General features: G+C 38.0%; 1 protein-coding gene across 1 annotated transcript in view; it reads left to right on the top strand.

Moving 5' to 3' along the window:
• LOC103082242 (lipoxygenase homology domain-containing protein 1) overlaps positions 1–15,945 on the top strand; it is a 127,129-nt gene that overhangs the window by 51,366 nt on the left and 59,818 nt on the right. The window contains 7 exon segments of the mRNA XM_082931325.1: positions 7,399–7,474; positions 8,322–8,398; positions 8,499–8,530; positions 8,694–8,742; positions 8,745–8,798; positions 15,535–15,614; positions 15,616–15,639. Of these exon segments, the coding sequence (XP_082787451.1) occupies positions 7,399–7,474; positions 8,322–8,398; positions 8,499–8,530; positions 8,694–8,742; positions 8,745–8,798; positions 15,535–15,614; positions 15,616–15,639 (392 nt within the window).

Below are 15,945 nucleotides of genomic sequence, written 5' to 3' on the forward strand. Positions count from 1 at the left end.
TGTGAGATGGCCAGTATTTTCATTTTCTGCTACTGTATAAGATTGCCATAAGATAAATAAAATCCTTTCACAAAAGTGCATATACCACAAAAAGCATAAAAAAAACCCCCAAAACATGAAACAGGACAATAAACTCTTTTACTTAAAAGTGTCAGCATATAACTTTCAAAATGTTAAGAACAGAGTTCTCATACCAATATATAGTGGACATGTGTTTAAATAATGAGGGAATTAGCCAGTTGACAAAGCTGGTTCAAAAGACGTTACACAAAACTGAAACATATATACTTATAGTCAGTGAAAACAAAAAGAATGATAAATAAGATTGATAAATTAAATTAAAGATATGGCTAATGTCCTAAGATAATAAAAACATAACACTGAGGTTATATTCTCTCTTGGGCAAAATTCATTTATATTTTGACCAGACCCAAGTCTTTTGCATCTTATTTTTCTGTCAGTTGACAACAATTTTAAAGAGTTTGGGCTCCGATCCACAGAAAATACTAAGGTAATATTCCATTTCTGCAGGGAGTCAGCAGGCTTGTAGGACAGTGAATGCTCTGGTACAACAATAAAAGGATGTGTTAATATGCCCAACTAACACTTATATAGAAACTAGTTCAATTTTGTAAATATATTTGGTGGACCTGCTATGTATCAAGTGCTGTACTGAGTATTTTCTATGGTAAATATGGAAATAATTTTCTGTTGTTTATAAGCTACCCAGTCTGTGGTATTTTGTTATAGCAGCCCAAGCAGATGAAGACAATATTTTAATTTGACAGGTAAATTTCTCATTTTGCCCTACCTCAAATATCCAAATAAAATTGAATTTATGTTACTTCTGAGGATATTCACTGTTGGTGGCACAATGTGAGTATCCCATGGAGTCTGCATTGTCCAGAAGAACAGCTGTAGACCAGCAGCACTGCTACATGCATGTGCAGGTATTCAAAGGTAAATGTGTACAAAGTGAATCAAGAAGTATAATGAAGGAATAATGTATAACAACTAAGTAGGGCTTGTGCCAGGAAATTGAAGGATAGTTCAGTATTAGGAAACCTATTAATAAAATACATCACCTCAGAAGGTTGAAGCAGAAAAATTATTCATAAACAGTCAAATAATACCATTATTAAAAATTCTTTGAAAATATGGAACAGAAAAAATACTTTAAAATTATTTAACTCAAGATGACCACTTAATAAACAATGAAATCCATTAAAATACAATAAGGATTTTTCTCATTATGAGATAGTCATTCTTTGGAAAGCATTTGTATATATATATTTTTTAAAGTTATAATTTTTGGAAAGAAGAATGTGAATTTATTGCCTGCAGGTGATAGAAATGTCTAGTAAAATGCAAGGAAGATCAACTGAAAAATGGATGAATGAAGAGAATTTATAAAGCGATTAGAATTTAAATCAATATACAATAACTGGAGGCTGTTTTTCTTACATTGAAAATATGAGATATAAAAGATCTTATTCAGAGTAACAGCAAAAAAATATATAATAATTAACATCAACTATAAGAAATACATGCCCATCTGAATTATTAGACTGGCTTTGTCTGAAAGTCATATTGAGAAGTAACAGGAAGTTCTAGCCAAGAAAGTTTGGTTTATAGATTCTATCCCTCTTTCAGATTAAGTGAACCTATTTGTTCTTTAACGATTTATTTACCAATGATCTCAACTAGCTGTAGATCCAGTCGTTGTTTGCAGTATTCCAACAGCACTGTTTTTTTGTTTTGATTTGTTTTTGTGTTTTGGTGAGAGAGATGAAGGTTTTGTGCTTACATATATTTACATATATAGTTTAGGCCCCAGCTGCCTGTGTCTGTGGTGTATCGGCAGTTATAAAACTACAGAATTTTGTTTAGCCACATTGCACCCAGGTGTGTCCGTTTGTTTGGGCAAAAACAATCTGCTGCAAGATTTATTTGTACATAAGATAAGCTCTCAGACTATGATGGAGAGAATCTCCTGCAGTGGTTTCTTTACAGGAAGACTATCAGTTACTCCGCAATCAAGTGGAGCATCACAAGTGAGGAGATGACAGAGAATTGGAAGGAGGTGGAGGTGTACTGCATGGATATATCTGCTAATTTTGATCAAGAGTTGTCACAGACTTAGAGGAGAGAAAATCTGAAATACAGGGCAATACAATTAACCTAAAGGTAAATCCTGAGATAGCTGACTTCCTTTTTCTATCCCTACGTGAAATATGCTAGTCACAAAAGACCACATGTTGCATGATTCCATTGTATGGAATATCCGGAGTAGGCAAATCCCTCAAAGTCAGAAAGTATATTAGTGGTTGCCTAAGTCTGGGAGAGGGGAGCCAGGTGGTACTTGGGAGTGACACTGAATAGGTACAAACTTTGTTTTGGGGGTGATGAAAATGTACTAAGTTTGGATTATGATGATGGTTGCACAACTCTGTAAATATACTACAAACCACTGAATCCATGCAAATAGGTGAGCTTTACAGTATGTAAATTATTTCTCGATAAAGCTGTTAAAATTATTGTTATTTATCTGGAAAAATTAAGAGGTTATAATAGACTACAGTATCACATTTTGAAAAACATTAGCACAGAAGATGCTAACTTTAAAATGCATTAACGATGACAGTTTTTAAATATAGTTTAGTAAATGTCATGATAATAGGCAGACCGATAAATCAGACCTGAACCAGATTTTAAATGGATTTAATAGAAATGAGCAATGTGTATTTAAAAAGCAATTCAAAGTGGCCACACATAAGTTTTTATTATTCAAAAAAACTAAAAATTAAAACACTGAGTTATAAGCTACATTTTTTAACTGAAGTATAGTTGATTTACGATATTGTATTAGTTTTGGGTGTACAACATACTGATTCAGCATTTTCACAGATTATACACCATTGTAAGTTATTTCAAGGTAAGGGCTATAATTCCTTGTGCTGTGCAGTATATCCTTGTTACTTATTTATTTTACACATAGTAGCTTGTATCTCTTAATCCCATAACCCTATTTTGCCACTCGCCCACTGTTTGCCTCACTGGAAACCACTCGTTTGTTTTCTATATCTGTGAGTCTGTTTCTGTTTTGCTATACACATTTGTTTGTTTTATTTTTTAGATTCCACATATAAGTGGTATCATATAGTATTTGTCTTTCTCTGTCTCACTTATTTCACGAAGCATAATACTGTCCAGATCCAGACAGTGGTTTTCAAAATGTGGTTCCTGGATCATCAGCATTGCCTCGGATCTTGTTAAAAATTTAATTCTTGGGGTCTCTTCTAGGATGACCAACCAGGCTGGTTTGCTTGGGGCTATCTTGATTTTAGCACTGAAAATCCTGCATCCTGGGAAACCCCTCTGTCCAGGGCAAACTGGGGCATTTGGTCACCTTAGGTTGCCTATCCCAGGCCCACAGTGTCAGAAGCTTGCTGTACGGCCCAGAAATCTGTGTTTTCATCACCCCTCCTGGTGGTTCTGAGGTTCACTATAGTTGGGGAACCACAGATCTAGGCAATGATGACGAGTGTGGCCTGGCTCAGCAATGGGAGTGTGATGAGTGATGAAGCCCAAGGGTAAGCAGAGACCAGGCCGTGAATGTGTGCTTTGTAAGAGTTTACAGCTGATGAGTATTACCTCCGCAAGACAAGCAGTTTCAATAAAGGAGGATAGAGTTTGAACTGGCTCTTTGTATAGATAAAACCACGATGAAGGGTTAAAATATTCCCTCTTATCTATAAATAAAAGTAAATTGTATTTTTACCAACTCCAGTCTGCAAATTAATATAAAATTAAATGTTTAAAAAGAGATTTTAAATTTTTATTTATTTATTTTTATACAGCAGGTTCTTATTAGTTATCTATTTTAGACATATTAGTGTATACATGTCAATCCAATCTTCCAATTCATCCCACCACCACCATCCCCCCCCAACTCCCCCCCCCACCTCGCTTTCCCTCCTTGGTGTCCATATGTTTGTTTTCTACATCTATGGCTCTATTTCTGCCTTGCAAGCCGGTTCATCTGTACCATTTTTCTAGATTCCACATATATGCGTTAATATATGATATTTGTTTTTCTCTTTCTGGCTTACTTCACTCTGTATGACAGACTCTGGGTCCATCCACATCTCTACAAACAACCCAATTTCATTCCTTTTTACGGCTGAGTAATATTCCGTTGTATATATGTACTACATCTCCTTTACCCATTCATCTGTCAGTGGACACTTAGGTTCCTTCCACGACCTGGCTATTGTAAATAGTGCTGCAATGAACATTGGGGTGCATGTGTCTTTGAATTATGGTTTTCTCTAGGTATATGCCCAGTAGTGGGATTGCTGGGTCATATGGTAGTTCTATTTTTAGTCCTTTAAGGAACCTCCATACTGTTCTCCATAGTGGCTGTATGAATTTACATTCCCACCAACAGTGCAAGAGGGTTCCCTTTTCTCCACAGCCTCTCCAGCATTTGTTGTTTGTACATTTTCTGATGATGCCCACTCTAACTGGTGTGAGGTGATACCTCATTGTAGTTTTGATTTGCATTTCTCTAATAATTGGTGATGTTGAGCATCTCTTCATGTGCCTCTTGGCCATCTGTATGTCTTCTTTGGAGAAATGTCTGTTTAGGTCTTCTGCCCATTTTTTGGTTGGGTTTTTTGTTTTTTAATACTGAGCTGCATGGGCTGTTCATATATTTTGGAGATTAATCCTTTGTCCACTGATTTGTTTGCAAATATTTTCTTCCATTCTGAGGGTTGTCTTTTCATTTTGTTTATAATTTCCTTTGCTGTGCAAAAGCTTTTAGTTTCATTAGGTCCCATTTGTTTATTTTTGTTTTTATTTCCATTACTCTAGAAGGTGGGTCAAAAAAGATCTTGCTGTGATTTATGTCAAAGTGTGTTCTTCCTATGTTTTCCTCTGAGAGTTTTATAGCGTCTGGTCTTACATTTAGGTCTTCAATCCATTTGGAGTTTATTTTTGTGTATGGTGTTAGGGAGTGTTCTAATTTCATTCTTTTACATGTAGCTGTCCAGTTTTCCCAGCACCACTTATTGAAGAGACTGTCTTTTCTCCTTTGTGTATATCCTTGCCTCCTTTGTCATAGATTAGTTGACCATAGGTGCGTGAGTCTATCTCCAGGCTTTCTATCCTGTTCCATTGATCTATATTTCTGATTTTGTGCCAGTACCATGTTGTCTTGATTACTGTAGCTTTGTAGTATAGTCTGAAGTCAGGAAGTCTGATTCCTCCAGCTGAGTTTTTTTACCACAAGATTGCTTTGGCTGTTTGGGGTCTTTTGTGTCTCCCTACAAACTTTAAGATTTTTTGTTCTAGTTCTGTAAAAAATGCCATTGGTAATTTGACAGGGATTGCATTGAATCTGTAGATTGCTTTGGGTAGTAGAGTCATTTTCACAATATTGATTCTTCCAATCCAAGAACATGGTATGTCTCTCCATCTGTTTTGTCATCTTTGATTTCTTTCATCAGTGTCTTACAGTTTCCCGAGTACAGGTCTTTTACCTCCTTAGGTAGGTTTATTCCTTGGTATTTTATTCTTTTTGTTGCAATGGTGAATGGCATTGTTTCCTTAATTTCTATTTCTGATCTTTTGTTGTTAGTATATAGGAATGCAAGAGATTTCTGTGCATTATTTTGTATCCTATAACTTTACCAAATTCATTGATGAGCTCTAGTAGTTTTCTGGTGGCATCTTTAGGATTATCTATGTATAGTATCATGTCATCTGCAAACAGTGACAGTTTTACCTCTTCTTTTCCAATTTGTATTCCTTTTATTTCTTTTTCTTCTCTGATTGCCATGGCTAGGACTTCCAAAACTATGTTGAATAATAGTGGCAAGAATAGACATCCCTGCCTTGTTCCTGATCTTAGAGGAAATGGTTTCAGTTTTTCACAATTGAGAATGATGTTCGCTGTGGCTTTGCTGTATATGGCCTTTATTATGTTGAGGTAGGTTCCCTCTATGCCCCCTTTCTGGAGAGTTTTTATCATAAATGGGTGTTCAGTTTTGTCAAAAGCTTTTTCTGCATCTATTGAGATGATCATGGTTTTTATCCTTCAACTTGTTAGTATGGTGTATCACATTGATCGATTTGCATATATTAAAGAATCGTTGCATCCCTGGGATAAATCCCACTTGATCATGGTGTATGATCCTTTTAATGTGTCGTTGGATTCTGTTTGCTAGTATTTTGTTGAGGAGTTTTGCATCCATATTCATCAGTGATATTGGTCTGTAGTTTTCTTTTTTTGTAGTATCTCTGTCTGGTTTTGGTATTAATGGTGGCCTCACAGAATGAGTGTGGGAGTGTTCCTTCCTCTGCAATTTTTTTGGAAGAGTTTGAGAAGGATGGGTGTTAGCTCTTCTCTAAATGTTTGATAGAATTCACCTGTGAAGCTGTGTGGTCCTGGACTTCTGTTTGTTGGAAGATTTTAAATGAGAGTTTCAATTTCATCACTTGTGATTGGTCTGTTCATGTTTTCTATTTCTTCCTGGTTCAGTCTTGTAAGGTTATACCTTTCTAAGAATTTGTCCATTTCTTCCAGGTTGTCCATTTTATTGGCATAGAGTTGCTTGTAGTAGTCTCTTATGATGCTTTCTATTTCTGCAGTGTCTCTTATAACTTCTCCTTTTTCATTTCTAATTTTATTGATTTGAGTCCTCTCCCTCTTTTTCTTGATGAGTCTGGCTAATGGTTTATCAATTTGTTTATCTTCTCAAAGAACCAGCTTTTAGTTTTATTGATCTTTCCTATTGTTTTCTTTGTTTCTATTTCATTTATTTCTGCTCTGTAAAAAGAGATTGTTATCTTCATGTGTATCAGCTCATTCTGTGTGCTTGGACAGAGTTTCTGAATGACTGCTCTTCTTCTAGCATACATATATATACACACACATACATACATGTATAATTAATTAATGTAGACTTGGTCCAGATTTGAACTTTAATAGCTTTCTATGTGTATGCATTTTGGACATCGACAGTATTGCTAACTCATCAGATATATATTTTTTGGAAGATGTTAGGTCCAGGATTATAAATGCAGTTTATGAAATGAAGAGCAATTGCAGAGTTGTTCTCTTTTCAGATGTTTGGAAAATCATATTGAAGTAGATACTGTAAAACACAAAGCCTTGAAGTATGCCGTGCTTTTGTTACATGTATAAGAAATATTTTTAAATGCCTCTTACAGTTTACCTCTCTTGTATCTTGCTTTATTTGAAGCATTAAAGCTTAAAGGTGAACAAGACCTTTATAAATTTGGAAGCTAGGGCCTCTTTCTCAAAACTTCCAGTAACACCTGGTCCATATATATACACACCATATTTTTCTTTCTTTAATTTGTGTTTAGGAAACGGCTGGTTTCTTGATGATACTGTAATCAAGGATCCCACAGTGAACCACAAATATGCCTTTTTCTGCCACAGGTTTGTAAGCATGCTTTGCATTGAACAAATTCATATTAGTCAGTTCCAAGTTTATGTATTTTGGAGAAATGGATAGTTTATTCAGTCATTCCTAGTCACCGATGCTTTGTTGGGTAACTTTTATGAACATTAATTTTAGGGGCTGCTTCTTCTATTTAGAAAGATATCCATTATGTTTGCTATCATTCCTGATGATACAAATTTAAATCTTTTTTGGTAAACTAATATAGATTTTAAAAATATGATTTCTCTTTCTTCATCAATAAGGAGAATGAAAATCTTGGGTAAGAAAAGTTGTTCCCTTTGGACTGAGTCTCAAATAGCTCAAAAATAATAAATGTACAAAATAAATGTTGCATGGGACTTTTTATACAACCGTGACATTGCTGACCCACGGTCACTAAGTCTTGATTTTGGGGTTATTGTCCCAACAGTAGTGATAGGTTTGCTCTTTTTTCCAACACTCTCCTTACAACCAATAATAGTTGTACATTAAATAACTGGCTATAGCTTGACCTGTAGTTGGTGGCCAAAGTACAGGATAAAATAAATTGTCCAGTGGATGTAAAATCTATGACTTTGGCAGGCTAACTGGTTGAGTAATTCACTTGTGAGTTAGGGAAAAACATATTTCATCCTTACCTGTTAGCAGCTTCTCCTATCTCCCTTGAACTCTCATAATCATTTAAAGTGTTTCCTTTTCTAATTTCTGGTCTGCTTTCACCAGTTAGGTATCTATGGCTTTTTCTAACTCCTGTATCCATTATTTCTGACTCGGCTAGATAATTGCCAGTGGTTAGTGTAAATATAAATTCAGAATATACTTGATACATTTTTCTTTCCACAGATGGCTGGATCAAAGGGAAAATGCTGGTAAAATTGTCAGAGAACTGTATGCCAGGGATAACAGTATCATCTCTGCAAGTGAGTGTCAGACATGTGCTGGAATATTCTGTTTCATGATGATTGAGGAAAGCATGGCTCTGCTGAAATTAATGCTCCTCTCTCTCCTTTGTATCCTCAGGGCAGAAGCTGGAAGTTAAGAGAAAAGAAACAGTAAGATTTTACCTTTGGCCTTAAATTATTTGGTACAAAACAGTGTTCGAACAGCTACTGGATGTGTTAAGACAGTATATAATGTTTACTAAGTGGTGTTTCCTAGTAATTTCTTCTGTTTTCTCATACTGGTGTTGTTTGTTTATTTTGATTTTCTATTTAGTGGGCTGTGGAAAGCTGGAAGTTTATGAAAGGAAATACTCTTCAGTTCTATGTCTGTATCCAGATGGCACAGCTGATGCAGTGGGAGAGAAGACAGGCAAATATGGTAAAATCACTGGGCAAAGAATGTGGTGCCGTGGCAATTTTGGGAGCTAGAGGAAAGCAGGTTTCCAGACCCAGCTTAAAGTTTGCTTCTTATTTCTCAGACAGCATTTTATTCCAGTCTTAGACCATTGAAATGATTCGCTATCTACATTAATACAAATGGTCAGTAGACAACAGACTTTAAACCTGGGCAGACAATACAATTATGCAGACAGCACACCGTGAAAAAACTTACATTTTACTTACATTTTACATGTATTACTTACATGAAGAATAAAATGTAGGCAACTAACATAAAGTGTTCATAAAAAACAGCAGTTGTAGCTCTTGCATTGTATGGCCATTTGAGGAATTCAGGTGGTTCTACTAAACACCGAGTACCTGTTATGGCAAAGCACCATGTTGAGTAATTTGAGGACCACAGAAATGACAAAGACCTTATTTGGAATTCCAGAGACTCTTGATACAGAAGAAAAACACATACAACAGTTCTAATAATGGCTGTTTGTAGTGTTATAATCAAAGTACAGAGGGAAAACTCGGCAAAGAGAAATTGGATTTGTTGTTTAATGTCAGCATGTCATGAAGCCACGGCCCCAAACCTCCAGCTCCTCTTGGAGTAAAGCCGGTAACGGTAGACTGTCACCACGGCCCCAAACCTCCAGCTCCTCTTGGAGTAAAGCCGGTAACGGTAGACTGTCACCATGGCCCCAAACCTCCAGCTCCTCTTGAAATTTACACCTTCACTATTTAAAGAAAATTTGCCTGCTGCATCTATGGATGTAACCTTGCTGTACTTTGTTAGAAACTGCCATTCAGATAGCCTCTAGGATGTGCAGGAGACATTAACCTATAGCATTTCCCCAAAATGTAACCTCCACCTCATATTAGAGATCCCAGGGAATAATCCAACTTTCTCTTCTATGAAAATATGTGGGAATCTAAGAATATGTCCTAGTAGCTTCTCTTTTCAACGAGTCTATTTCTTAGACATTTTTCTTACCTACCAGTTCCCATTTGGGATCACTTATCTACTTAGGTCGGTCAGAATGGTCCTTCATATCCTGCTCCCTGGGGCCCCTGGGGCCAATGCTGGCACTCTTTTTCCTTACTGAATATAGTCGACTGTATTTCCAAATGTGGTCACGAAAATGTCTCCCATTGTTAAATCAGAAACTGTGAAGGATCTAAGTTTTAGCCTACTTGCAGAAAACACAAGAGCACTGAGTCAAAGACCAAGACCATTATTTCTCAGAGCAAATGCAGCAGCCAGAGCAACATCTTACACTGGCTCCCCAAGGCCCCCATCTCACTGTGTCACGAAGTGAGGGCCTGATGTTACGACCGTATGTGGATGGGTACATTAAAGGAGAGAAATCCCCAAGTTAGGAAACTCTGATTTTATACAGAGTTGCCCATTCTTCCTTCTAGAGAAAGAGAAACAAAGCGAGATACAGAGAGAGAGAAAGAAGAGACAGAGAGAACCTGCCATTATTCTGGAATGTTAGCAAATCTTCTCCAGGGAAGGGAAGGAAAGGTCTTTATCTTTACTCCCCTGGGACAAACATTTGCAAACGCCTTTATTCAGAGGCACTGGACCATGCAGGAAAATGACAAATGTAGGGAGAATTGTCTTCTAACACTCATCCCAACAAGCTGGTTTATAAAGGGAACCTACCAGTCCCACATCAAGAAGTGGAGCGACTTCCTCATCCCTCGCTGGGTCAGCCCTTTCTGCAGGTTTTGACTAATAGGACGCAGATGAATCAACACTGTAACTCCCAAGGTCCACATCTACCTGCACTTCTTGGATTAGTCCTGCATGGAAGCCAGCCCCCATCATATGAATAAGCTCAGAGAGCTCTGCAGAGAGGCTCCCTGGGAAAGAAGTGGTGCTCTGACAGCCCCAGTTGGATTTCTGTCTTGCAGCCAGCACTGACAGCCAGGTGTGTGAGTCTCTGTGTAGAACGAACTAACCAGTAGATGATGAAAATAGAGAAACTTTTACCCTTAAATGTTCCCAGTGTCTAAATATGGTAGTCCTGTAATACATAGAGTAGAATGAGCAGTCCTAAAAAAAGGCAGGTGCAGGATAGGATGAGTAATTTTCTTCAGCATAACTGACATTTGCAGCAGGAGGTCTTTTATGTGTGATAATTACTTGCAGCATTATTTCCTGATGTTATGCGCAGTGTCCCATAAATTCATACTCATGAATCAGTTTTCACATGCCTGGAAAGTAATGTGATGAACAATGCTGACCCATGAACATCTTTTCAAGAAAATATTTTAAGAATATGTCTCAGATATATTGGCTTAAATTTTCACTCCACAAAAAATGTTTTATCACCATGTACCAATCCTCTATTTTGTTATCAAGCTGGTTATGAATTTAGGTATTTCCATACTCAGAGAGTTAGAATGCTCATTTCTTTGAGAGCTACTGAACCATTTCTTGGCAATAGTGGACCTAAAAGCAGATACTCAGCATGAGAAGATCTTTGAAATACCACAGGGGGCTTCATTTTATGATTACAAGCTCTTAAGTATAAAAAACAACACTGTACCAACATTGACAATGACAATCAAAAACAAGTCTTCTTGTCTTTGGTGTGGGTTCCTAGAACTGAAAGGAAGGACCAGACAACCAAAGTAAATCAGTTTTTAACTCTAAACCATTGTTGGCTGCTCTATGTCAGGGCCAGTTTCACAAACTTCCCATTCCCCCAAATTTCAAAAGATTTGCTATAAAATACAGATTCACATAGTTTTCTCACTTTATAGTTGTACTTTTTCTTTTTTTAAAAAGATCATAATCTAAATTCAGATTCAGATTCTTAATCAAAGGATTAAGAATGCATTTAAAAATGTACAAGGTAGCACATCACTGGAAGTTTCTAATTTGTTATTATTTTTCTGTTTTGTCTCTATGGAGCTATGTAAGTAGTTGTACCAGGTTGAGTGTTTATTGGGTGCCATGTCAGACTAGTGCATGTGGGAGAGGTGGCTGCACTCTTCAGCATGGAGCTTGCAAAATATGTCCACAAGTTACGTGACACTGCCCTCTTCTAAAGGTGGGGCATATTCCTCTCCCTCTGCGTACCGGCTGCACTAGGTGACTTTCTGCCAGCAAGCCGAATATAGTGGAAGTGACTGCGTATGATTCTCAAGACCAGGTAAAATAGGCATTGCAGATTTCTCCTGGCACTCTCTCTTGGATCACTCACTCTGGAGGAAGTCAACTGCCATGTCATAAGGCCATCAAGCAGCCCTGTGGAGAGGCCAGCTAGTCAAGGAACAGAAGCCTCTTGCCAGCAGCCGTGTGAGGGGCCCTTTTGCACGAGGACCCTCCAGCCTTAGTCAAGCCTTCAGATGACCGCAGCCTCAACCAACACCTTGAGTGCAGCCTCACGAGAGACCCAGACCTAGAGTCGCCCAGATAAGGTGTAAGCTGTGACACTGTGTGTGCCCCATTTACCCAGTCCTGCTCTGCATTACCCCATGGGACTCGGGGGTTGGGGGCCCAATAGGAACCTGCAGCCCCTGCTGCCTGCTGTGCTGGGTATAATACTCTCTCACTCCACCCGGGCCTGCTGTGTCCTTCCTGACTGAATTACAGAAGTATGGGCACCTGACTTCACAGCTGACCACTGCTTAGGGACTGCTTGTCCGTGTGATACACTGATGTTTTCTCTCAGGCCAGCTGTTTGTTGGATGGCGAGAAAAGAATGGACCTAGAGCCACTAGATCGTAGGGAAGGCCTCTAGGAAGGCACAGCAAAGTAGGAGTGGTCAGAGGTTGACCTGAGCCCCTAATTTCTCTTGAATCTGTTGCATGGATCCTTGGGTTTTCAGCGATTTAGACCAAGCACGGATGAACATGTAAGCAGGTGCCATCTGGCCACCCCAAACGGCTGTCCAGTGCAAAAAGGCCTCATCTTGAAAGGGCTCCCCAGTACCAGGAGGCAGTTGCTGGTATTAGAGGAATGCTAATCTAGTGGGATGCACTCATGGCTCACTATGTGACCTCTGCACTGCAGGATGGAGAAATGGCAGTGACCGACCAAAGGGGGGGGCCTGCAGTGCTGCCTCCATGGTGACTCCCGTGAGCAGGTGAATCACCTCCCAAACTCACCTGGTAGATGAAGGTGAGGGAGACTGGAAGACCAGGACAGCGAAGGCAGGCCAGGCCCTGTCCCTTCCGAGGAGCTTCTAGCAGCTGTACACGAGCGGAGGGCAAGTGGCATTTTGAAGCGTCAGACAGTGACATGAGAGTCTAATACTCAAACTACAGCACGGAGCATTGATCAGAGTTAACGTTTACGGGTTTTCTTACAAACTGACTTTATTTCATCGTTCCCAAGAAATCCTGAAGGAAATTTTGCTAAAATTATGTTAAATCTATACAGTAACTTGGAAGGAATTGATGTTTTCACAGTATTCAGTCTTTTTCTTTAAGAGTTTGTCCTCTGTCTGTTAATTCAGGACTCCATGTATGTGTGTGTGTATATATACATTCATTTCTTCTCTCTTCACATAGGTACTACATTGTCTTATTAGTGTTGTTCCAAGGCTTTTGGTTGCTATTGTAAATAACCCCTTTTTCCATAATAAAGCTAACATATATACAAGTGTATAGAAATCTGTAGTTTTTATATGTTTTGTTCATTCAGTATTTATTAAGTGCCTGTTATATGCCAGGCACTGGTCTGGATGTATATTTATCTTGAATCGTACCACCTTACTCCACTCTAATGAATTTAAAGAGTTTTTTCAGGTTTTACAAAATATAATAAATTTATCTACTACTGCCCAATAGCTATATCTATTGATTTGGTTTTAAGCACTTTTCCACTGGCAAGCACATCCTTAAGAAAGTGAAATAATGTTGGTAATATTGGCATTCTCATTTTGTGATTAATTTTAATGGGATGTTTTTATTGTTTTTTAAGAGTTGGGTATTTGAAAAGGCGTCGATAAATAATAGCATTTTCTTCCGCTCCTGTGTGCAGAATCAATTCAGAGATAAGATACAGAACACAGATGAATAGAAATCAGAATCTCAGCTTTATTACTGATGGAATCAAGGCGGGGTACTGGCTCTGTTTGTGAGCCCATAGGACTTGCTAACCGTCCCCAGAATGAGACAAGCTTACCTCCCCAGATGTAGGCAGTGTTGGGCAACCACAGTCTCCCCTAAGGGGGCTGCGCTCGCGGGTGACGGAGAACGCCAGAGAAAGGGCCTTCGTGATAGCGGCTCCCCTGGGGTAGAAAGGGCAAAGCTGGAGTACTTAGCTCCTTTCAGTCGCCAGCCCAAGGGCTGCACCCTGTTCTCTGGGCTTGGTGGAAGGGAACGTGAGCACGGGCATGGGGAGGGGAGGCCCCCATTATGTTACTCGTGATGTGCGTAGTGATCTTTCCATACTTGTCCTGTACAGCGGTAAGAGAGTCATCTATTTCTAACTTTATTAGGAACCCTATTAAGTTGATTGAAAAATGAATGTGAAGACATTTCTCTTTGGCATCTACTGGATTCAATACGTTTTTTCATGTTGGGCTTAGAGTTATGTTACTTGAATAAATATATTTTCTTAAAAGTAAATAATATTTCCATTCTTAAACTCTTTCCTCATGGTGAGTAGCTCCTTAACTCTATAATTTAAATGAGATTTCTAATTTTTTTGTTTTTCAACAAGTTTTGAACACTTACCTTTTTTTTTTTAAAATTGAAAGATAGTTGACATACAATGTTATGTTAGTTACAGGTGTACTAGGTAATGATTTGACATTTGCAAACATTATGAAATTATACCATGAGAAGTCTAGCAAGCATCTGTCCCCATACAGAGTTATTACAATATTATTGACCATACTCCTTATGCCACATTACAAGGCTGACAAGGATATAGTTACATTACATCCTTGTAACTTAATTATTATATAGCTGAAGGTTTGTACCACTTAATTTCCTTCACCTATTTTGCCTACCCCTCTACTTCCTCCCTCTGGCAGCCACCCATTTGTTCTCTCTATCTACGAGTCTGTTTTTATTTTGTCTTGTTTTTTAGATTTAACATGTAAGTGAGATCAGGCAGTATTCGTATTTGTATTTGGGGATCTAATTTAGTGATCTTATCTATAGAATATTTCTGAGCGCCTACTGTGTCCTAGGCATTGTTCTGAGTGCTGGTATATAGCTATACACAGAGTAGACAAAAATTCATGCCCCCAAGAAGCTTACATTTCAAGATCAAATGACATGTAAAGGTATACTGAAAGCTAAAAACCATCACATATATGATGACATAATCTTTATCATCATAATCATACAAACTAGTCACCAGTGCCCAAATAATATATATTTAATTTTATAATGTATCCATTTATTTCACCTCAAGTCTCTGAGACTTACAGAACAGAAATGGGTTTTTACACTAGGATAATCTGTCTTTCTGGAAACAGTTCCGTTGAGTGTTATTTGGGGTGGGGTGGTCTCGGGGGCTTTACTGACTAGCATGGGAAGAAGAGGCATTAGAGATTGTCCATGGAAACACCACCAGATTGCCAAGCAGCGTGTAGATTATTAAGGGTTACTGGCATTCCACCTTTTGACTAATTAAAGACATTTAGCTGAGAGATACTATAGAATGTATTATTAGGAGGTTTCAGTGTATAATTGAATAGGAAGAAAAGCTTTAAAAGCAAGAATTACTTGCTAATACTTAAAACGTTTTATAGGTCTCTTTGATGTTATTTTCAACAAAGGAAATGTATGCATTTTCCAAAGTCATGAAATGAAGCATCTTTCTCTGGCTCTTTGACAACGGCTCTGTCACTGGAATGGTACGTAGAAATTTTTCTTTTTGCTGTTTGTCAATCGTATTGTATCCATATGTAATATATTTTTGCATAAGGCATTTTTATAAGATTATCAGTTTCTATTTTCCTTTGGCTTTTACTTTCACTTTTTTCATTGTTCTGTTTTGCCTCACTAATTTTTGAGAAACTGATATGTAAATGGTCCTAAATTTCAGCAATTAGAATTTCTACAAGAAAAAGTAGACCACGTCTCTGATAACATTCAAAATTTTAATGAACCTCCTAAAAGAGACAATCTGACGTCTCAAAGGCCCCTTGGGGGACCACATT

The sequence above is a fragment of the Lipotes vexillifer genome, unplaced genomic scaffold, assembly GCF_000442215.2.
Source record: "Lipotes vexillifer unplaced genomic scaffold, Lipotes_vexillifer_v1.1 scaffold69, whole genome shotgun sequence".
Taxonomy (NCBI): Eukaryota; Metazoa; Chordata; class Mammalia; order Artiodactyla; family Lipotidae; genus Lipotes; species Lipotes vexillifer.